The sequence below is a fragment of the Notolepis coatsorum genome, assembly GCF_963971535.1.
Source record: "Notolepis coatsorum genome assembly, chromosome: 11".
Taxonomy (NCBI): domain Eukaryota; kingdom Metazoa; phylum Chordata; class Actinopteri; order Aulopiformes; family Paralepididae; genus Notolepis; species Notolepis coatsorum.
In genome coordinates, this window is record NC_140175.1 from 111,830,867 (window position 1) to 111,855,990 (window position 25,124).

Below are 25,124 nucleotides of genomic sequence, written 5' to 3' on the forward strand. Positions count from 1 at the left end.
AGAGTTAGTAGCTTCTGTCTGATTGTGTAGGTACTGAGGGTAGTAGAGTTAGTAGCTTCTGTCTGATTGTGTAGGTACTGAGGGTAGTAGAGTTAGTAGCTTCTGTCTGATTGTGTAGGTACTGAGGGTAGTAGGGTTAGTAGCTTGTCTGATTGTGTAGGTACTGAGGGTAGTAGAGTTAGTAGCTTCTGTCTGATTGTGTAGATACTGAGGGTAGTAGAGTTAGTAGCTTCTGTCTGATTGTGTAGGTACTGAGGGTAGTAGTGTCAGTAGGGTTAGTAGCTTCTGTCTGATTATGTTATTATTACTGATGGTAGTAGTGTTAGTAGCTTCTGTCTGATTGTGTAGGTACTGAAGTAGCACATGTCATATTAAAGTCTTACTAAACAGCTGAGCCAAAGGAGAGAACAGGTTAATGCCTGAAAACAACATAATGTTATCTAATCATATACACAGGAAGTCAGACACAGGTTATATAGATAGGTTTTTATTGATTCCAGTAGAGTGTTTGGGTTATTGGTGGGGGGTGATGGGGTGATGGGGGGTGGACGCCTCCTCACGTGCGCCTGCTGCTCCTCACGTGCGCACGCCTGCTGCCTCACTGAGCTCCTGCTATAAGGAAAAGCATTCCTTAACACCATCTCTACATCGCTAACAATTACTCTGTACTTTTCCAGGGTCTCAAAACAATGAGTCATCAATCTGTACATGCTCCTCTCAGCTGACTCAACCAGAACTGAACTGCTGTCTCCACCTCCCTCTCTGAGACACATACAGTACATGTAGACATTAATATCCCTCTCTGAGACACATACAGTACATGTAGACATTAATATCTCTCTCTGAGACACATACAGTACATGTAGACATTAATATCTCTCTCTGAGACACACATACATGTAGACATTAATATCTCTCTCTGAGACACATACAGTACATGTAGACATTAATATCTCTCTCTGAGACACATACAGTACATGTAGACATTAATATCTCTCTCTGAGACACATACAGTACATGTAGACATTAATATCTCTCTCTGAGACACATACAGTACATGTAGACATTAATATCTCTCTCTGAGACACATACAGTACATGTAGACATTAATATATCTCTGAGACACACATACATGTAGACATTAATATCTCTCTGAGACACACATACATGTAGACATTAATATCTCTCTCTGATACACACATACATGTAGACATTAATATCTCTCTCTGATACACACATACATGTAGACATTAATATATCTCTGAGACACACATACATGTAGACATTAATATCTCTCTGAGACACATGTAGACATTAATATCTCTCTGAGACACGCACACACGTGTAACCAGAGGGCAGGTTCAGCCACGTGCGACGCCCCTGCAGCAGATAATGCTCAACAACACATTCACGCCCAGAATACACCCTAGCTGAGAGATTGGGTCAAAGGTGAACCATCAATGACTCTTGGAACAGTTGACAGCATTGTTTGTTTCACAAAGTAGGATCCAGGGGACCTGTATTCAAAGTATTTTATTGACTGAGAATATAAAAGAATTACTATTCTAATCAGGTTTCACATTGATCATGATTTGGGTACTTTTTCCATCACTAACCCTACAGTTTAGTTATGGAACTAAACTAAAATCAGATGGGATCCCTGGGACTAAATCTGAATCTTATCAGATGTGGGACCTACCTACTGGGTTCATTTAACCTGGTTATAACTCTAGTTCCTATAACCTGATTATAACTATATAATATATAGTTCCTATAACCTGGTTATAACTCTAGTTCCTATAACCTGATTATAACTATATAATATATAGTTCCTATAACCTGGTTATAACTCTAGTTCCTATAACCTGATTATAACTATATAATATATAGTTCCTATAACCTGGTTATAACTATAGTTCCTATAACCTGGTTGTAACTCTATAGTTCCTATAACCTGGTTATAACTATATAGTTCCTATAACCTGGTTATAACTAGTTCCTTATTATCTATCTGTGTCCCACATGGGCTCTGAAACAGTCTGTCATCCTAAAATAACTCCTCATGCAGTGGCTGATTAAAGGAGATCTCAGCCCCTGGATGTCTGCCCTACATGCAGCTACATGCTGAGTGAGGCTGGACACAGTAGAGGTCAACTCTCCTAGCTAAAGGTCAACTCTCCTAGCTAAAGGTCAACTCTCCTACCTAAAGGTCAACTCTCCTAGCTAAAGGTCAACTCTCCTACCTAAAGGTCAACTCTCCTAGCTAAAGGTCAACTCTCCTACCTAAAGGCCAGACTGCAGTAGAGGTCAACTCTCCTAGCTAAAGGTCAACTCTCCTAGCTAAAGGTCAACTCTCCTAGCTAAAGGTCAACTCTCCTAGCTAAAGGTCAACTCTCCTAGCTAAAGGTCAACTCTCCTAGCTAAAGGTCAACTCTCCTACCTAAAGGCCAGACTGCAGTAGAGGTCAACTCTCCTAGCTAAAGGTCAACTCTCCTAGCTAAAGGTCAACTCTCCTAGCTAAAGGTCAACTCTCCTAGCTAAAGGTCAACTCTCCTACCTAAAGGCCAGACTGCAGTAGAGGTCAACTCTCCTAGCTAAAGGTCAACTCTCCTAGCTAAAGGTCAACTCTCCTAGCTAAAGGCTAGACTGCAGTAGAGGTCAACTCTCCTAGCTAAAGGTCAACTCTCCTAGCTAAAGGTCAACTCTCCTAGCTAAAGGCTAGACTGCAGTTAAAGGTCAACTCTCCTAGCTAAAGGCTAGACTGCAGTTAAAGGTCAACTCTCCTAGCTAAAGGTCAACTCTCCTAGCTAAAGGCTAGACTGCAGTAAAAGGTCAACTCTCCTAGCTAAAGGCTAGACTGCAGTTAAAGGTCAACTCTCCTAGCTAAAGGTCAACTCTCCTAGCTAAAGGCTAGACTGCAGTTAAAGGTCAACTCTCCTAGCTAAAGGTCAACTCTCCTAGCTAAAGGCCAGACTGCAGTAAAGGTCAACTCTCCTAGAGATGCTCTGGGTATATTATAGTATATTATTACTGATAGGAAGTACATTATTAATGGTAGTCATTTATATTGTTAATGATAGGATGTATAGTATTAATGATAGGAAGTAGATTATTAATGATCGGGAGTCTAGTATTAATGATATTAAGTATATTATTACTGATAGGAAGTCTATTATTAATGATAGGAAGTCTATTATTAATGATAGGAAGTATGTTATTAAAGATAGGACGTATATTATTACTGATAGGAAGTACATTATTAATGGTAGACAACATGTATATTATTAATGATAGGATGTATAGTATTAATGATGGGAAGTATATTATTAATGTTACTATAGAGACTGTGATTCTACTATAGACAGTGTGGTTTCTATTGTGTAATGTTACTAAATATAATATAATAAGAGTGTTTACCTTGCTCCTGTGCTGGCACCTCTGAAGAGCAAAAGACAAGAAATACTAGTCTCACATTCACTGGCATTATTATCATCAGTTAGTATTACTAATGTCAGTATTATTATTAATATCAATATTATTCTACCTTCCTGTAGATATGTTGGTGTGTAGATATGTTTCTACATCTTGTATCTGTTGTTTATGATATACTATATATTTTTTTTGTTGTTGATCATTTTCAAGATGTTTTAATAACAACAACTGAAGCATAAAAGGACGACAAAACAGAGAACAGTCGAAATAAAAAAACAACAGGAAGCTGTCTCAGATCTATGGGACATTTAGCTTCTCTTTTAAAAAGATTACACAAATGGATTCCAGATTTTATCAAATTTATCAAGGAAAGTATTGGAAAATGATCAAGGACCTTAATCACCCCAACCATGGACTGTTCCAGCTGATGCGATTTGGAAAGCGCTACCGCAGCCACACAGCCAGGACCAACCGTCTTCCCCCCCCCCAGCCATCAGACTCATAAACGCGAGTCATCTTATTTTATTCTATGCAAAATGTATTGTATTTTTTTTATTATTGGAAGCTGCTATGGTCGAGGGACCACAATAAATAGAATGTCACTCTTCTTGCTGTAAAGTACTGAAATAAGTGACAATAATGGAATCTGAGAAACTGAGTGTTAAGATGTAAGATGCTGCATCAGCTCGGTGGACGAGGAGGCGGCTGGTGAAGAAGCATCAGTCTCCCTGCTAGCAGTGTAACACGTTTTGGTATCTGGAGTTTAGTTCCAGACAGATTCTCATTGGTTTCCCCTCCTGTGTCAAAAATAGCTATGGTAGGATCTGGCTGAAGGACCATTTCAAAGACATCTGACAGCGTTTTGAAGATTGAAAACTCCAGTAAGTGGAGAGACACGGTCATAATCAGTGCGCTAGAGATGCCGCAGAAAGACTGCATCTGTCACAGTTTGGTTTTTGAATAAAATGCAGGCGATGCAACCCTTTCACTACCACACTACAGAAGGTTAACCCTTTCACTACCACACTACAGAAGGTTAACCCTTTCACTACTTGAGGGCTCAAAGGAAAACAAGAGATTCCATGAGCGACTCATCCATCAAGTTAGGAAAGGAGGGAGTATTATCTTTAACTCATTCAGGGCCAACCACGACTATAGTCGGGTTATCTCGCCATGCGTTGAGCGCCAGAACCCGAGTATAGTCGGGTTTTCGATTGTTTTTTCTTTTATTCAATTATTTTTTAATTCTATACAGTCTCACGGACCTTGGTGTATCATTGGGACTCATTCTGAGACGCCGAGGTTGCAATGCCGGCCGAATCCTGCTAGGTGGCAGTATCGCCCACCCTTTGAAACCTTATTTCACACTGTGTGTTACATTTGATATGGTCCGGGCGGAGAAATGGTACCCGGGCAAGTGAAAGGCTTCATTCAAGCCCTTTGGATGCATTCAAGCCCAGCACACTTCATGCATAGTTTGTCCCATTTCATGTCAGGGACCCGATGGACATCAATACTGGAAATCGTGATCAGACAATTGGAATATTCTTTTTGCAATACCTCCTAGCAAAGGTAAGGACTATATGACATCAATCCTACTTTTATCCTACAATGATTTCACATCGATCGCAACGATCAACGTATGTAGTATTCAAAACGTATGCCATTGCTGACGATCAGAGCATCACAAAACGACCCCCCCCCCCTTTGATGCCTTCATGATGAAACATGATACCTATTATATACCTTTGATTTGGAAATAATATCGTGTCCAGGCGAGCAACGCGAACGACTTTTGCAAAATGCACATAATGCTCCATAACTCAGCTTCCAGGAATTAGAAATTTACTCTTTTTTACATGTTGGACGAGAGATAGTGACTGTCAAATGAGCCATAGTATTGTCTCCATAGCTATAATATAGAATATAGATATCTCTGCAAACATCGTGACGCACCGTGAAAATGCCTATCTTTTAAAGCGTGGCCCATTGACTCTACAAGAATGGAGATCATGGCTGGCGCTGAATAAGTTAATATAACTATGAATCTGGAGAATTCTGTTTATTTTTTATTATCTATTTATTCTTATCTTATTATTTGCAGCATCTCTTGACATGTAATCCTGATTGACACCTGCATGGGCAGATTCAGATTCCTTTATTGTCACTTATTTCAGTACTTTACAGCAAGAAGAGTGAAATTCTATGTATTGTGGTCCCTCGACCATAGCAGCTTCCAATAATAAAATACAATAAATTTAGCATAGAATAAAATAAGATGACTAAAATAAGGACGTTGATCTTGTCTTATTGTATCTGATCTTATCTTACCCAGAACTGTCAGGCTTTCTGCTACTTCATGGTGCTCTGAAAATACAGGATTGACAGGTTTTTTTATTACAACATAACTTGATGTTCCCAGTATAATGTAGGCCTTCTAAATATACAGTTCAACGTTGCGTGTACAGTGAAGGTAGTGTTGGGTGGTAATAGATGGCCGTTTAAAAAACCCTGCATGTGTTGCATACATTTAGCAGCCAAACTTGAAGGCCTGTTAAGTACTTTACAAATAGAATCAATATACATTCAGTCCAGCTGTTATCAGTTATATTGAAAGAGGTTGAATATATATAATACATATACTAATATGTATTCTATTGCAGAGTATATCTATACAACTCACCCCTCTTCTGCCTTGGTGCTGCCAGAGAATAAAGACATGGTAGAAATCAGCCTACTGTTCTTTTTTTAATCCACTTTTTCTCCTATTTTTCAATTTTTCTCCCATCCCAATTTAGCCGTGCCAATTCTTCCCTCCCCTGTATTGAACGTTGCTCGCATATTCCCCCCACTGGCCGGTTGTAGGGAGGATAGAAGCCTTGCATCACGTGTCCCCTCCGATACATGTGGAGGCAGCCTGTCACATCTTTTCACCTGCCAGCGCGGACTCTCATTGGCGAGGTGTAACGTGTGGGAGGCTCACACTGCCCCCGCCATTTTCCTGTCTCTGCTGTGCAGGCGCCCTGACCGACCTGTAGGAGTCGCTGTCCACAACGTCCAGATTACCACCCATCGACTTCCACCCGCTAACTCTGCCAATTGAGTCAGTATGACGGCCGGCCCAAGCCGGAGGCAACGCCGACAGCCGTAGTCGAACCCGGTGTATCATGCGTTGGTGACGAGCGCAATGTCCGCTGCGCCACCCAGCCGCATCAGCCTACTGTTCTATAACTATAGGGCTATATAGGTTTATGTAAACCTACCATATATAGAATTACATACAACTATATACGATTATATACATCTATATGAAACTATAGTGGATTATATATAACACAACTATAAGACTATACAAGGCCGTAGGTCTACCTGTAAGCAGTATGACTATCTATAGGCAGTAGGACTATATCTGTAGAACTATATCAGTATGACTATCTGTCTGTAGGACTATTTAGTATATCAATATGACTATATATCAATAGGACTATCTGTCTGTACTGTGTAGGTTCATAATCTTTGACAGAGGTATAAATAGTATTTAATTATTATACTGTTACAACCAATAAAGGTAAATGTTTTAACTTAATCTCTAGAAAATATCCCTAGGTCTATATAGGAACCAGACGGGTCTTAGAACTATCAGTAACTCCAGGACTATAGAACTATCAGTAACTCTATAGAACTATCAGTAACTCCAGGACTAGAGAACTATCAGTAACTCTATAGAACTATCAGTAACTCCAGGACTAGAGAACTATCAGTAACTCTATAGAACTATCAGTAACTCCAGGACTAGAGAACTATCAGTAACTCTATAGAACTATCAGTAACTCTATAGAACTATCAGTAACTCTATAGAACTATCAGTAACTCTATAGAACTATCAGTAACTCCAGGACTAGAGAACTATCAGTAACTCTATAGAACTATCAGTAACTCTATAGAACTATCAGTAACTCTATAGAACTATCAGTAACTCCAGGACTAGAGAACTATCAGTAACTCTATAGAACTATCAGTAACTCCAGGACTAGAGAACTATCAGTAACTCCAGGACTAGAGAACTATCAGTAACTCTATAGAACTATCAGTAACTCTATAGAACTATCAGTAACTCTATAGAACTATCAGTAACTCCAGGACTAGAGAACTATCAGTAACTCTAGAGAACTATCAGTAACTCCAGGACTAGAGGCAGCAGGATTCACCATCAGTGTCTTCGTCTGACTCAGACTCTGTAGGAGAAAAACAAGAGAAGAGACAGAAGATTGACAGAGGACTGACAGAGCTGCAGGTGAACTGTCAGTTCAAAAGATAGTCCTCTATCTGTTGGAAACGGAACTTGAGCACCATCTAGAGGCCTGCTCTGGAACAGATGTTGTCTTACCCTCCTGAGCAGCAGCAGTCATACCATCGCCCTCTGCTGGACAGAAGACACATTGACTCAGCAACAATGAACGTCTTGTTTATGTTCTTGTTTACAATCAACTGGAGCCCTAAACCTAACCTAACCCAACCCTACCCTACCCAACTCTAACCATAACCCTACCAAACCCCAACCCTACCTAACTCTATCCCTAACCCTACCTAACTCTAATCATACCTAACTCTAACCCTATCTAACGCTACGTAACTCTAACCCTATCTAACGCTACCTGGGTAGGGGACACACACACATTTTACACTGTACATTGGAATACTGACAAAGCCTTACTTGGTCATTTACTGTACAACTAGGTTAGGACATTTGTAGGGGCCAGTTTCGAATTGCAGTCTCACGTAGGTGTTTTTTGAGAGTGTTTTTGAAAGTGGGTAGTGATTCACATTCCTTTACAGCTTTAGGTAGGGCGTTCCACATTGATGTGGCATAATTGCGAAACGTGTTTAGTCCCTTGTTTGAGCCGAATCTGGGTTTTACATGATTTGTGGAGCTCCCTCTGGTGTTGTGATCGTGGTATTCACTGACCTTTGGGAAGTATTTTGACATGTACATGGGTACCTTGGTCGCGTAGTGTATCTTGTAGACCAGGCCCATTGCAAGTTGCTGTACTCTGTCGTCTACTCTAAGCCATCCTAGGTTGTCAAAGTGGGCAGGGGTGAGGTGGGTTCTAGGAGTTAGGTCAAGCAGTAGTCTGACTAGCTTGTTTTGAGATGTTTGTAATTTGTTTTTTAGTGCCTTTGAGGTGCTTTGGTACCATGAGGTGCAAGCATAGTCGTAGTACCCTTGAATGAGTGCTCCTGCTAGAGTCTTCAGGGTATTCTTGTTTACCAGAGAGGAGATCCGGTACAAGAATCGCGTTCGTTGGTTGACTTTTTTTATTACATTGGATGCCATTTTGTCACAGGAAAGATTAGCCTCTAGGATGGAACCCAGGTAGGTAATTTCATCTTTCCTTGTGATAATATTGTCACCCACTGCAACCGAGAAGCCGTCGGTCTTGCTGAGTTTGTTATTTGAACCGAAGAGAATGGACTCTGTTTTGCCCATGTGTAATGATAGTTTGTTGTCGGCGAGCCATATGCAGATTTTGCCTAGTTCCGAGCTGAGGGCTTTTTCAACCTGTAACTTGTTCTTGTCAGAGACCAGCAGGGCTGAGTCGTCCGCAAACAGGAACAAGTTGCAGTCACAAGCTGACGACATGTCATTTGCATAAATTAGGAATAGTAGCGGTCCTAGTATGCTTCCTTGAGGAACACCACAGCTCACTGTGAGGGGGGGGGGATAGGGTACCGTTTACTTCCACCATCTGTTCCCTCCCCTCCAGGTAGGATTGTATCCAGCTCACTGATAAACTATCAAAAATTGCTTTTAGCTTGTCAATCAGAATGGTGTGATTGACAGTGTCGAAGGCCTTTTGTAGGTCCAGCATGACCATGCCGCAGTATTTGCCCGCGTCCACCTCTTGTTTGATGTGGTCGTTCAAGTAGAGAAGGCATGTGTCCGTGGAGTGGGATGTTCTGAAGCCAGATTGGAATTCGTAGATTAGATTTCTTTCCGCGAGGTACTTTTCGATCTGTTCGTATACTATTTTTTCCATGACTTTCGAGATGGATGTAAGGATAGAAACAGGGCGGTAGTTACCCGGGTCTAACCCTACCTAACCCCACCTAACCCTACCTAACTCTATCCCTAAACATAACTAACTCTAACTCTAAACCTACCTAACCCTAACCCTACCTAAGCCCACCTAAACGTACCCCTACCTAACTCTAACTAAAGTCATATGAGAGGTCAGAGGTCACCTACCCACGCTGTCATCATCAGACTCAACCTCCTGCTCCTCTGTTGGGGAAAACGGCATTAGGTTCAGAGGTTGAAATGTATCCAGTTATTTAAATTAACTCACGTTATGATATATATCTAGTTATTTAAATTAACATGTTATAAATATATTTAATTATGAACACGTTATAAATATATCTAGTTATTTTAATTAACTTATGGTGTAAAAATGAATAAACTTACCAGTCTCAATGTGCGCAGCCTCTATATAAAATATGAACAGATGACATAATTATAAGTAAGTAGGTCTATATAATTTATAGATATTAAGTAGGTCTGTCATTAATAGATGAGCGATAGTAGGTCTGACTGTATCATTAATAGATGATAGTAGGTATAGTATATCATTAATAGATGAAAAATAGTAGGTCTGTATCATTAATAGATTATATATAGTAGGTCGGTATCATTAATATATGATATGTAGTGTATGTATCATTAATGAACTTATGTTATAAATATCTAGTTATTTAAATTAACTTGTTATAAATATATCTAGTTATATATATTCTAATTAACTTATGGTGTAAAAATGAATAAACTTACCAGCCTCAATGTGCACAGTCTCTATATAAAATATACAGTAAACAGATGACACACAGTAAGTACGTCGCTGAGATTATGAGCAATAGTAGGTCTGTATCAATAACAGTTGATAGTAGGTCTGTCATTAATAGATTATATATAGTAGGTCTGTATCATTAATAGATTGTATAGTAGGTCTGTCATTAATAGATTATATATAGTAGGTCTGTCATTAATAGATTATAGTAGTATCATTAATAGATTGTATAGTAGGTCTGTCATTAATAGATTATATATAGTAGGTCTGTATCATTAATAGATTGTATAGTAGGTCTGTCATTAATAGATTATATATAGTAGGTCTGTCATTAATAGATTATAGTAGTATCATTAATAGATTGTATAGTAGGTCTGTCATTAATAGATTATATATAGTAGGTCTGTATCATTAATAAATTATATATAGTAGGTCTGTATCATTAATAGATTGTATAGTAGGTCTGTCATTAATAGATTATATATAGTAGGTCTGTATCATTAATAGATTATATATAGTAGGTCTGTATCATTAATAGATTAAAAATGTATAAACTCAATGTGTGCAGCCTCTACATATATAATATGAAAAGATTACACATAATAAGTAGGTCTGTATAATTCATAGATTATAGATATTAAGTAGGTCTGTATCATTAATAGATTATATATAGTAGGTCTGTATCATTAATTAATTTATAAATATCATTATTCAAATTAATTTGTTATAAATATATAGCTATTTAAATTAACTTATGGTGTAAAAATGAATAAACTTACCAGTCTCAATGTGTGCAGCCTCTACATATAAAATATGAAATTACACAAAATAAGTAAGTCTGTATAATTCATAGATTATAGATATAAAATATGTCTGTCCCATTAATAGATTACAGATAAGTCTGTATCATTAATATATTATGTATAGTATGTCTGTATCATTAATTAACTTATACATATAATTATTCAAATTAATTTGTTATAAATATCAAGTTATTTTAATTAATTTATGGTGTAAAAAATGTATAAACTTACCAGTCTCAATGTGCGCAGCCTCTATATAAAATATGAAATGATGACACATAATAAGTAGATTGTATCATTAATAGATTATATATAGTAGGTCTGTATCATTAACAGATTATATATAATAGGTTTGTATCATTGATAGATGAGAAATAGTAGGTTAGTGTCATTAATAGATTATATAGTAGGTAGGTATGTATGATTAATTCACTTAATTATTTGAATGAATTTACGTTGTAAATATCTAGTTATTTAAATGAACTTGTTATAAATATATCTAGTTATTTTAATTAACGTATGGTGTAAAAATTCATAAACTTACCAGTCTCAATGTGCGCAGCCTCTATATATAAAATATGAAAAGATGACATAATAAGTAGATCTGTATAAATCATAGATTATAGATATTAAGTAAGTCTGTCCCATTAATCGATGAGTAGTATGCGTGTATCATTAATAGATGATAGTAGGTCTGTATCATTAATAGATGATAGTAGGTCTGTATCATTAATAGATGATAGTAGGTCTGTATCATTAATAGATTATACAGTAGGTTTATTAATAGATTGTATATAGTAAGTAATGATTAATTGACTTATATAATTATTTGAATTAATTTACATTATAAATATCTAGTTATTTTAATTAGGGCTGTCAGTTTATCGCGTTAATTCGATTAATTAATTACGCAGCAAATTATCGCGTTATGAAAATTAACAAAAAATTTATTACAATTTTTTATTATTATTATTTTTTTTATAATTTGCATGTTCTTGGATATCTGATTCTATGGATCTCAGGGAATGTATTCCCAGTGTCAGAAATACTGTCTGTTACTAGGCTTGAGTAAATTGTAATGAACCAAATGAGAATATCAATACATTTTTTTTTTTATCTTTGACTGTGAATAACACCATGCTCAAATTTACCAGACCTGAAAAATCTAAGCAAATTAATAAATGGAAGATGATTAAACAGAAGGTTTTGTAGATACAGTACTGAATTCTGCCATCCGGACACATGCAATTTGAAATATAATTATAGAATATAGAATATCAGGCATAAAATGGTTATGCGATTTAAATGCGATTAATTAGATTAATTAATTACAAATCCTGTAATTAATTAGATAAAAAAAAATTATCGCCTGACAGCACAAATTTTTATTAACTTATGGTGTAAACATTTATAAACTTACCAGTCTCAATGTGTGCAGCCTCTACATATAAAATATAAACAGATGACACATAGTAAGTAAGTCTGTATAATTCATAGATTATAGATATTAAGTAGGTTTATGTCATTATTAGATGATAGTATCATTAATAGATTATATATTGTAGGTCTGTATCATTAATAGATTATAGTATATAACATTAATAGATTATATATTGTATGTCTGTATCATTAATAGATTATAGATGGTAGGTCTGTATAATTCATAGATTATAAATATTAAATTGTGTTTTAACACTCGTTTTTGGATTTGGGAGAGTTGCTCATATTCACTAATATTTTTGTACCGTCTTAGACCAGAGGAATAACATACAGTATGAATTCTGAAATTGAGTGTAGTTCCCCTTTAACGGTAGAATCTGTAAAGCAAAAAAGATCCCTGCCTGATCTTTGTTAACATTTTTTTGTTGTGGTCAGATGTGTGTGTTGGCTCAGGCTCTGCCAAGAGAGGTCTGGAGAAATGCACAGTATCATACATTATTAACACATTCGGGGCCAACCACGTATATATATACGTGTTTCGGATCCAACGCTTGACAGCCAACCACGTATACATACGTGGTAAGGTTGTTTTGGCTTTTATTTCATTGTAATATCCTACTCAATGTCACCGAGCAGCACTGCAGATTTACCCTACTCTTGGAATTCGGAAAAGTGCATTACCAGCCAGATCCTCGTAGGGGCGCTGTCTCGATAATGCAGTGTTCCCTGTTACAGACCGGTGTTTTTTAATTTTTTTAGTATGCATGGGCTTTTCTGTTAGCCTAAAGCTATGCGTGTAGCCGATGGCCTGGAATAGTTTTTGGGACGCTGAATTCAGTATGCAGTAAAGGAATATATCATCAGCCAATGGACATATGGATCTATCAGATGGCGATCGATAACTGGGAAATGCTTTGGGGGATCCAACCGGCCCACGGTAAGATCTTTTTCACGTAAATTACATGCTGATCAGGCCTTGTTATCATAGCCAACCAGGCGATCAGGGAATAAGGCTACTGAGGCTAATGCCGTTATTGGTAATCAATAATCAGAAACAACGTCCCGCGCCCCCCCCCCCTTTCATGCATTCATGGTGGACCATGATACCGACAATATGCATTTTGAGTTTTAGCTCTAGCTTGTCTATAGCCGAAACGCCATTTGATTTAACGTTATTAGCTTAGCACCCTTTATCTCGCATTCCAGGAAATACCCCAGAAAATTCTGCTATAACGTTCATATTCACTACGCTATAAAATGGGAACGTATTGATGAAAAAATTATTTATTTAAGGCATATTGAAGGGACGGTTTATAGTGTCAATTGACAATGAGAATGGACAGATAGCAATAATATAAAGTATAGATTTAGCTCTACAAACAGCCTCACGCACAATGAAAGTTTGTTTTGATATGCTGGCCCTATAGATTGGGATTAGAGTTAGACAGATCCCAATGGCCCGAATGTGTTAAACTCCAACACACACGTCAGACAAAAAAAAAAAAAAAAAAAAAAAATAATAATAATAATAATAATAATAATAATAATAATAATAATAATAATAATAATAATAATAATAATAATAATAATAATAATAATAATAATAATAATAATAATAAAATAAAGAAAACGGTGCAATACCATGCAGGGCTCTTTTGGCTGCTGTTTGACAGCATTACAGATTCTACTTTTAAACTCAAATCATCTCTAAATCCAGTAATGTAAGGAGATGCAGAGTTAATTTATAGCTATCTAGGCCTTTCATTTGTACAATCTCAAATGGGGAATTCAACGTTATAGAGTTTTAGAACTCCATGTAGAACTGTGGGGAAATGTTCCAAAGAACCTGAAAGGGTTAACCCTTTCACTACCACACTACCAAATGGTTAACCCTTTCACTGCGACAATACAGAAGGTGAACCCTTTCACTGCCACACGAAAAAGGGTCAACCCTTTCATAACCACACTACAGAAGGTTAACCCTTTCACAACCACACTACAGAAGGTTAACCCTTTCACTACCACACTACAGACGGTAGAGAAGGTTAACCCTTTCACTACCACACTACAGACGGTTAACCGTCTGTAGTGTGGTAGTGAAAGGTTAACCTTCTGTAGTGTGGTAGTGAAAAGGTTAACCTTCTGTAGTGTGGTAGTGAAAGGTTAACCTTCTGTAGTGTGGTAATGAAAGAGTTAACCTTCTGTAGTGTGGTAGTGAAAGGTTAACCGTCTGTAGTGTGGTAGTGAAAAGGTTAACCTTCTGTAGTGTGGTAGTGAAAGGGTTAACCTTCTGTAGTGTGGTAGTGAAAAGGTTAACCTTCTGTAGTGTGGTAGTGAAAGGTTAACCTTCTGTAGTGTGGTAATGAAAGAGTTAACCTTCTGTAGTGTGGTAGTGAAAGGTTAACCTTCTGTAGTGTGGTAGTGAAAAGGTTAACCTTCTGTAGTGTGGTAGTGAAAGGGTTAACCTTCTGTAGTGTGGTAGTGAAAGGTTAACCTTCTGTAGTGTGGTAGTGAAAGGGTTAACCTTCTGTAGTGTGGTAGTGAAAGGTTAACCGTCTGTAGTGTGGTAGTGAAAGGTTAACCGTCTGTAGTGTGGTAGTGAAAGGGTTAACCTTCTGTAGTGTGGTAGTGAAAGGTTAACCGTCTGTAGTGTGGTAGTGAAAGGTTAACCTTCTGTAGTGTGGTAGTGAGAGGTTAACCGTCTGTAGTGTGGTAGTGAAAGGATTAGCCTTCTGTAGTGTGGTAGTGAAAGGGTTAACCTTCTGTAGTGTGGTAGTGAAAGGTTAACCTTCTGTAGTGTGGTAGTGAAAGGTTAACTGTCTGTAGTGTGGTAGTGAAAGGTTAACCTTCTGTAGTGTGGTAGTGAAAGGTTAACCGTCTGTAGTGTGGTAGTGAAAGGATTAGCCTTCTGTAGTGTGGTAGTGAAAGGGTTAACCGTCTGTACTGTGGTAGTGAAATGGTTAACCTTCTGTAGTGTGGTAGTGAAGGGTTAACCGTCTGTAGTGTGGTAGTGAAAGGGTTAACCTTCTGTAGTGTGGTAGTGAAAGGGTTAACCGTCTGTAGTGTGGTAGTGAAAGGGTTAACCTTCTGTAATGTGGTAGTGAAAGGGTTAACTTTCTGTAGTGTGGTAGTGAAAGGGTTAATGACTGATCAGCAGCTCACCCAGGAAGCTGGTCTCCTCGCTCTGCTCCTCTGGGAAGGAAAACAAAACACAACATGTTTCATCTAATATCTTTTAAGAGTTATGTTAACACTTACTGTCACACTCATTATCAACAAGTCATTAAAAAACCTTGACCCCAACACAACAATACAAAGACAGAATTACACTGTGATCCTACCATCCTATAGATTATAATAGTAATATATACTGTGATCCTACCATCCTATAATAGTAATATATACTGTGACCCTGCCACCCTATAGATTATAATAGTAAGTGGGGTTGTGGTTAGGTGGGCTGGTTTGTATGTCCAGAGGGTTGTGGTTAGGTGGGATGGTTTGTATGTCCAGAGGGTTGTGGTTAGGTGGGATGGTTTGTATGTCCAGAGGGTTGTGGTTAGGTGGGATGGTTTGTATGTCCAGAGGGTTGTGGTTAGGTGGGCTGGTTTGTATGTCCAGAGGGTTGTGGTTAGGTGGGCTGGTTTGTATGTCCAGAGGGTTGAGGTTAGGTGGGCTGGTTTGTATGGCCAGGGGGTTGTGGTTAGGTGGGCTGGTTTGTATGGCCAGGGGGTTGTGGTTAGGTGGGATGCTTTGTCTTACTGCTCTGAGCTGCTTCAAACTCCATCTGATCTGAAAACAGAGAGAATTACTTGTTTTTATGCAAAGACTGTAGATGGACAGTACAGTATACAGTGAGTAATTTAGATATATACCACTAGAGGGAGCAGTGAGTCATTTAGATATATACCACTAGAGTAGAGACCAGTGAGTCATTTAGATATATACCAGTAGAGTAGAGACCAGTGAGTCATTTAGATATATACCACTAGAGGGAGCAGTGAGTCATTTAGATATATACCACTAGAGTAGAGACCAGTGAGTCATTTAGATATATACCGCTAGATACCAGTGAGTCATTTAGATATATACCACTAGATACCAGTGAGTCATTTAGATATATACCACTAGATACCAGTGAGTCATTTAGATATATACCACTAGAGGGAGCAGTGAGTCATTTAGATATATACCACTAGATACCAGTGAGTCATTTAGATATATACCACTAGAGGGAGCAGTGAGTCATTTAGCTATATACCACTAGAGTAGAGACCAGTGAGTCATTTAGATATATACCACTAGAGTAGAGACCAGTGAGTCATTTAGATATATACCAGTAGAGGGAGCAGTGAGTCATTTAGATATATACCAGTAGAGTAGAGACCAGTGAGTCATTTAGATATATACCAGTAGAGGGAGCAGTGAGTCATTTAGATATATACCAGTAGAGAGAGCAGTGAGTCATTTAGATATATACCACTAGATACCAGTGAGTCATTTAGATATATACCACTAGAGTAGAGACTAGGGGTGGGACGATACATCGATCCAGATCGATACATCGATGTAATTATCAACAATCGAATCGGATCGATGCGATGTAATAAGATCGATTCATATCGATACTCTTATTTTGAAAATCCTGTGGCGAGTCTCATATCCGCCCAAGAACAACAGCAGTAGCTCCGTGTGTGTAGACGTTACAGCATAGCATTCTCCCTTTCTGTGTGTGTGTGTGCGCGCGTCTTTGGAAAGACCAGATGAGGTCAGAGGAGTTTGATGTTTAAATGTTATTTAAACATAAACAATATAATACATAATAAATGTAGGCCTATACATGATCATGCAACATCAATAAATTGTTGTAGGAACGGTTTGGGAGAGGGAGGTTGTGAGTTTTGAGTTCCAAAAAATGTAGCTTAAAGTTTAAAGCTCAATATATAAAAACGTGGCACTTTACAGTGAACAGGAGGTCTATTTGTATTAAAAACAATAGATTGATTTTCCTTTAAATGTCTGGAAGAGCTCAAAAATACAAATGTCAAATGATATTTTCATTACCTTTTTTTTGTTGATCTAAATGTTACTGATTGTGTTAAATGGGCATATGATATCATCTCATATCGATCGCAGGCACCTGAATCTAATCGTATCGTATTGTATCGTGAGAGACTTTGTGATATCGGCAAATATCGTATCGTTGTCCAAAGAATCGATATCGTATCGTATCATGATGAAACTGGTGATTCCCACCCCTAGTAGAGACCAGTGAGTCATTTAGATATATACCACTAGAGTAGAGACCAGTGAGTCATTTAGTTATACCAGTAGAGGGAGCAGTGAGTCATTTAGATATATACCAGTAGAGGGAGCAGTGAGTCATTTAGATATCCAGTCTACATGCTCAGCTACTCTCTACCACTAGGAGCTCCCCGGCTAAATGAGGAATAGTTGCATGTAACCATTTAGCCCGGTGACAGAACATATAGCATGAAGCTACCTCTCTTCTGCAGCTCAGTCAAGCCCCCTGCTGTAGGAAAACACAACACGCGACAGTTTAGGTTCAGATTTCATCGGCTTTTAGCAACACAGACATCATCATCATCAATTACCATCATTATCATCATTGTGTCTTTTTAACTGACCTTGCTCCATGATGGTGTCATCTTTCTTTGCCGACTCCAGAGATGCTGAGAGAACTGTGAGACACACACACACACACACACACACACACACACACACACACACACACACACACACACACACACACACACACGGTTTAGAGTCGGCAGCAGCTGGACTACATGTTGACAGACATGGATTATTTCACAGTGTGCAGATTAAACAACATTTAAATAGAAAAACATTTATTAAACTTCAACTGAAACGTGTCTATCTGTTCAATTATACATTTAATTCAAATAGGCTTTATTGGCATGAAATATCAAAGTACTTATTGTCAAAGCACAAGATAATCTATCTACAGTATATCTCCATGAGAATAAAAGTAAACAATCTATATTTCCATGAGAATAAAACTATTTATATCTCCCTAAGAATAATACAATCTATATATCCATGAGAATAATACAATCTATATCTCCATGAGAATAAAACAATCATCAAGTCATTTTACTGAGGTGTTACTGATAACAAATCAATCATCAAGTCATTTTACTGAGGTGTTACTGATAACGGATCAATCATCAAGTCATTTTACTGAGGTGTTACTGATAACGGATCAATCATCAAGTCATTTTACTGAGGTATTACTGATAACTGAGGTCAAGGTGCACAGTCAAGGTGAACAATAAATCATCCCGCCCTCTGACCCTCAGCACTGGGGCCCCCCAGGGCTGCGTCCTCTCCCCCTGGCTCTTCTCCCTCTAGTCTACACCAACCAGTTCACCCCTCTGGACAGTTCAGTCAAGGCCTTCAAGTACGCCGACGACACCACCATCCTGGGCCTCATCCATTTACCGGCAGGAGGTGGAACCAACAACCTCCTGCTCAACACCTCCAAAACCATGGACATTGCCATAGACTTCAGGACTATACTCCCAATAACCATCTCAGACCAACCCATAACCCTAACTGAATCATTCAAGTTCTTCGGCACCCACATCAGCAATAAACTCAAATGGGACATTAACACCACTGCCATCAAACCCTGGCAGCACATCACCCCCACCCTCATCCACCTCCACTGGCTCCCCATCAAATCCTGCATCACCTACAAAACCCTCCTGCTCACCTACAAATCCCTCCACGCTCTGGCACCTCAGTACCTCACTGACCTCCTCCACCCCTACACTCAGTCACGGTCCCTGCGATCCACGGACACTGGTCAGCTCTCCATCCCCCGAACCAGACTACGGACGTTCGGGGACAGAGCTTTCAGTGTGGCAGCTCCCACCCTCTGGAACTCCCTCCCCGCAGAACTCTGCACCGCCCCAACTCTGGACTCATTTAAAAAACTGCTCAAAACCCACCTCTTCAACTTGGCCTTTAACCCCTAACTTTCTCACTTTATATGTATATGTTGTGTCTGTCCACTATGTTTGTTAATTTGTCACCCCCCCCCACCCCCCTATGTAAAGCGACCTTGGGTCCTCTGAAAGGCGCTATATAAAACGAAGTTATTATTATTATCATCAAAAAGGCCCAGCAGCGCCTGTACTTCCTCAGGCAACTGAGGAAGTACAGAGTCCAACAACGCCTGCTGGTCCAATTCTACACCGCCATTATTCAAAGCATCCTCACCTCATCCATCACAGTCTGGTACGGTTCCACTGACAAACACACCAAACACAAACTTCAACGCATCACCAAGACAGCCTCCAAAATTATTGGCTGCCCCCTCCCCTCTCTGGACTCCATCTACACCTCACGCACAGTCACCCGCTCTGGTAACATAGTCAACGATCCCTCCCACCCAGCACACCACATAGTGGGGTTCCCAAACTTTTCAGGCCGCGACCCCCAATCATCAACTCTGTACTGAGGTGTTACTGATAACAGATCAATCATCAACTCTGTACTGAGGTGTTACTGATAACAGATCAATCATCAACTCTGTACTGAAGTGTTACTGATAACAGATCAATCATCAACTCTGTACTGAGGTGTTACTGATACGAAATCAATCATCAAGTAATCTGTACTGAGATGTTACTGATACAAATATATAAGAATTTGTTCTTAATTGCTTGCCTAGATAAATAAAGGTTAAATAAAATAAAAAAATATCAATCATTAACTCTGTACTGAGGTGTTACTGATAACAGATCAATCAAGTCATCTGTACTGAGGTGTTACTGATAACAGATCAATCATCAACTTTGTACTAAGGTGTTACTGATACGAAATCAATCATCAAGTCATCTGTACTGAGGTGTTACTGATAACAGATCAATCATCAAGTCATCTGTACTGAGGTGTTACTGATAGCAGATCAATCATCAAGTCATCTGTACTGAGGTGTTACTGATAACAGATCAATCAATTCATCTGTACTGAGGTGTTACTGATAGCAGATCAATCATCAAGTCATCTGTACTGAGGTGTTACTGATAGCAGATCAATCATCAAGTCATCTGTACTGAGGTGTTACTGATAGCAGATCAATCATCAAGTCATCTGTACTGAGGTGTTACTGATAGCAGATCAATCATCAAGTCATCTGTACTGAGGTGTTACTGATAGCAGATCAATCATCAAGTCATCTGTACTGAGGTGTTACTGATAGCAGATCAATCATCAAGTCATCTGAGGCGAGACAACAGAAACAGAACTCTTACCGCGGTGCAGCCCTGCCGTGGCCAGAACCAGAACCAGGACTCTCATGTTGGTCATGTCTGCGGGTCGCTGTCGCTGGAGATAATAATGTAGAACCGTTTGACTCAGATGGGCGCTGTGTCGTCGGCCCGGCGTCTCTTATACCTTCGCTCGGATCACATGTCAGGCCGTGCCATCCCTGCCTACCTGCCAGCCCAGCTGGGCGGCACGTCGCGGGCGGGCGGCGCCACACAGACCAGTCATTATCCCGAGGAGTCAATGCCAGCCTTTGTCGGCGCTCTCTGCCATCACATGCCCCCCGGTGTCTGGGTAGTGCCGCTGCGTGCCCATCCATCTGCCAGAACGCTTCTGATATCTACCGGGAAGTTAACCCGTCCTGTTTAGGACCAGGAGCAGTGGGCGGGCAGCCACAGTGCAGGGACCAACTGCAGTTCTGATGCCAGCGCCTTAGCCAAGGCTAGGATTATGTAGGTGTACCTTGCATGAATGTCTTTTATGTGTGTGTGTGTTGGGGGGCATTTACAGCTCATCCAGTACCTCAGATAATAATAATAAACTTTATTTGTATAGCACCTTTCATACAGAAACTGCAGCTCAAAGTGCTTCACAACAGAAAAAAGACATGGGGCATAAAATGAGCACATACCTGTAAAGTGCAGACATATATAAAATCAGTGTTTCACATTAGGATCTACCATCCCAACAGGCCACCTTGTTTATGGTTTGATTCAGTTTTAAAAAGAGACAATAATAAAAAGAGTAAGAGAGAATAGACGGAGTAAAATAGTGCGGTGCAATAAGTAGTACTGTAGAATAGAATAGACATAAAATGAGCACATATAGTGCAGACATATTTATCTCTGGAGAGGAAGGGTTGGTCGGTCCGAGTCAGATAATCCATCCAGTTTGTTTCCTCATTCCACGGTGTACCTGCTATATGTAATATATATAATAATATAATGTACCTGCAGCAAGGCAGAACACATCTTAGAAAAAACAGAAAGGCAACATTTCTTTCATTACTTTATTGTGATTGTATAAACATTAATTTCCAATAACAGTACAAATATTACTAATATATAAGACTTTTCTTTTTATTGCTGACAATCAGTAGAAAATCTTGTCAAAGGGATTTAAAAACAACAACCGTAAACCTATATTCTATATCAGAGCTCTGGTCTCCAGGTTAAAGTGCACCATCTACTCTGGTCATTATGGTTATACCTACAGTATCTTCAGCGACACGACGAGCTCTTAGAACAGAGTGTCTGCCCCGCGTGCGTGGCCGTGACTCATCCACAGGTCAGGACAGGAGATACCGGCTCTAAAACCCCTCCTACACGGTGACGGATAGGCGCGGCTTCCACACCATTTCACTTCAGCGTACGACACACACTTGCTACTGGAAGAAAATTCCAACGCTGTGTTTAGAAAAATGGTTAAGGCTATAATTATTGCAATAAGGGGGAAGGACCTGATCAGCATGTCGCTTCTTTCTATTCCTTTTCGGACAAAAAGACTGTTTTGTTTATTATTTTTATCTCACTTTATTATAATTTTTTCTTTTCACAGCAAATTATCTTAGTTATTTTTTTGTACATTGTTGTTTCTTGTTTATATTTATTTAAAATAAATGATGCGTTCATTCATTCATTACCTTCTAAATTGGCTACTGTGGCAAGAAAACAACACGGTAGACTGGTAAAACACATCTTTCACATGGCCTGGCATGGCTGCACCCACACAAACAAGGTGTTGCATCGTCGTTGCCAAGTTGTCCAAAGATAAAAATGATGGCCTGACTGATAGTAGCAGGAGAGGAGCGTAACCACAGCTTCTACACTATCAGACCTTTATAATCATATTAGGATGAGACGACAGCTTCTACACTATCAGACCTTTATAATTATATTAATATGGGCGTACCTAACCCTAACCTGAGACTGTTTCAATGTTCTAACCTGAGACTGTTTCAATGTTCTAACCTGAGAGACAGTCTGTAAACATAAACAAAACTCAGCTCCTGTCAGACTGGCTCCACTCATCTAAGTGACAACCTTCAGAATGGGAACTGATGGCTCACAACAGAATGGCTGAAAATGTACAAACAGTCGCCTGTCAGGAATGAAGTAAAACAAACTACAACCAGGCAGTTAGAACTACCAACACGTTCACTTGCTGTCAACAACCACATGGCCTTGTCCTGATTGCTACTGAAATATCATATCAACAAACTAAATCTGTGCGGCTAGGTGGCGCAGTGGGCAAGGCGCTCGCCACCAACGCAGGATATGCTGGGTTCGAGCCCAGCTCTCGGCGTTGCTACCAGCTTGGCTGGTCGTTCATACTAATACAATTGACAGTATTAGGGGGTGGGAAGCTGGTGGGCGGGGATCGGACGTTGTGGACAGCGACTCCTACAGGTCGGTTGGTGCGCCTGCGCAGTAGAATCAGGAAGCAGCGGGGGCGGCGTGTCCCTCCCACGCAGACCCTCACCGCTGAGAGATCGCGCTGTACAGGTGAAAAGAGGCGACGGCTGCCTCCTCGAGTACCGGAGGGGACACGTGATGCAAGGCTTCGTCCACATTGCAGCCGGCCTGTGGGAGGCATGGCCTAACAACGTTTGAGACAGGGGAGGGTAGAATTGGACAATACGAAATTGGGGAAGGGAGAAAAATAGAAAATGGGGAGAAGAAGTAGATACAAATAATAATAAAACTAAATCTTTAATTGATTACGGATGTTCTAAACATGTGTAACTATTTATTGTTACTTTGAGTTACATTGTAACTTATCACCTACCCTATAGGACATGTGTAACTATTTAGTTGTTACATAGTTACGTTGTAACTTATCACCGGTCCTACCCTATAGGACATGTGTAACTATTTAGTTGTTACATAGAGTTACGTTGGAACTAATCTCCGTGGTGGCTTTTATTTGAGTCATGCGTAGGTCAGAACTTTAAGTTATAACTAGGCTACGTTTGGACTTGCTGGTGTGAACCCAGCTGGTTCTCTGTGCAGAGTCTTCCACTAAAGAGACAGAATGCTTATCTATCTATAAAGGCACCAAGGGCAGCTAATAACACACATACTATTAAAATACCAGTTATTCAGCTAAATACTCAGTTTAGGAGTTTCCTCTATTAGCCCAGTCAATATTACTGACCATGAATAACTCTCTCCCAGAGCCAGAGGCCGCAGAACGAACATGTGACCCTGTGATGTCATCAGGAAATACAGTCTGGAGCTGTTCCCTAGAGAGAACCACCAGGTGGTGTGACCTTTGACCTGCTCCCTAGAGAACCACCAGGTGATGATGGGACCTCTGACCTGTGTGTTGCATTGTTCCTACAGAAGGAGGGGTTGTCTCAACACAGAGACAATGCTAAATATGTGCATTGTGCCTTTTCTGCAGTTCAGCTGTGACAAGAACCCTCCCCTCTTGAAACAAGCCACTCAGAATTGAAGCCACAATCGCCGTAGTTAATAAACGTGCATGTGAAGATATCTTGATAAAATGTGCAATACAAGATGGTGGCCTCACACGTAAATCTTCTTTTCTACCTAAAAGTTGTACCTAAACTATGTTTCCGACAACATTTTTAGAGTCATATTTGATCTGCAACATGAGGCTCATAGCAGGCTCTGAAGACATGATGCGACTCCACATTCAGAGATGTAATATCTCCATGACATCACAGGCTCTGGCCTCTGGGACAGAGTTGTTGATCATTCTGTCTCAGAGGAAAGATGAAGAGTGGTATCACCCCCTTCCCTACCTTCTCTACTCTCCTGCCCCCTGCCCCCCCTCGGTTTCCCTTACTTACTTCCCCGATTGTCTCCCCTACTGGCTCCTGTATTTGTGGTCTAGTTCAGTAGTTAGTGAGGACATTAAGCTAGGAGAGACTGCCGCAGCTCTCGCCTCATTGGACGACATTGTTTGTTGTTGTGTCAGCTGACAGTTCCAACCTTGCTGCCGCTGGCTGTTATAGGCCACTGGCCCCCGACGACAGAACTGACCAATCAGATGGCTGCCTTTTGAATCTTTGGAGTATGGTGACGGCAAGAAGCACGAGACGACTTGACGCTCAGAGACCCTGTGTGCCGTCCTCACTGTTTAGACCATGGAACGGGTTTTTAGGAGCATTAAGATGACCTGCCAGCACATGTTTAAAAAAGTCTTGCGGCAGCGAAGCAGAGTTCCATCATTCATCACAATATTTTACAGTAATTTACACTTTACAGACATTTACATTTCACAGACATAATACAGGCTATACATCGGACATCCTGCAGCT

At 39.7% G+C, this 25,124-nt stretch overlaps 1 protein-coding gene across 4 annotated transcripts; it reads right to left on the bottom strand.

Annotated features, from left to right (window-relative positions):
- Positions 1-495: 495 nt before the first annotated feature.
- On the bottom strand, positions 496-20,981 carry LOC311237354 (uncharacterized protein). 4 transcript variants are annotated; one of them, XM_084325176.1, is made up of 18 exons: positions 20,824-20,981; positions 18,169-18,222; positions 18,024-18,053; positions 16,283-16,312; positions 15,683-15,712; positions 12,501-12,521; positions 11,625-11,645; positions 11,312-11,332; positions 11,057-11,077; positions 10,262-10,282; positions 9,899-9,919; positions 9,680-9,715; positions 7,820-7,852; positions 7,641-7,667; positions 6,116-6,133; positions 5,764-5,799; positions 3,418-3,438; positions 496-612 (listed from the first exon to the last, which is right to left on the bottom strand). In XM_084325176.1, the coding sequence occupies exons 1-18, from the start codon at positions 20,876-20,878 to the stop codon at positions 599-601; spliced, it is 510 nt and encodes a 169-aa protein (XP_084181302.1). In that variant the 5' UTR covers positions 20,879-20,981; the 3' UTR covers positions 496-598. The 4 variants fall into 4 exon arrangements, with proteins under 4 accessions (XP_084181302.1, XP_084181303.1, XP_084181300.1 ...); XM_084325177.1 differs by lacking the exon at positions 12,501-12,521; XM_084325174.1 differs by lacking the exon at positions 12,501-12,521 and having other exon boundaries at positions 11,625-11,684.
- Positions 20,982-25,124: the final 4,143 nt, after the last annotated feature.

Bases quoted from the DNA above. Each gene is read 5' to 3' on its own strand.
- LOC311237354 (XM_084325174.1), bottom strand. From the start codon at position 20,878: ATGACCAACATGAGAGTCCTGGTTCTGGTTCTGGCCACGGCAGGGCTG. The intron at 11,333-11,624 runs GTAAGTTTATGA...TATTTTATATAG, and splicing joins GGCTGCGCACATTGAGACTG to AGGCTGCGCACATTGAGACT. The intron at 11,078-11,311 runs GTAAGTTTATAC...TTTTATATGTAG, and splicing joins GGCTGCGCACATTGAGACTG to AGGCTGCACACATTGAGACT.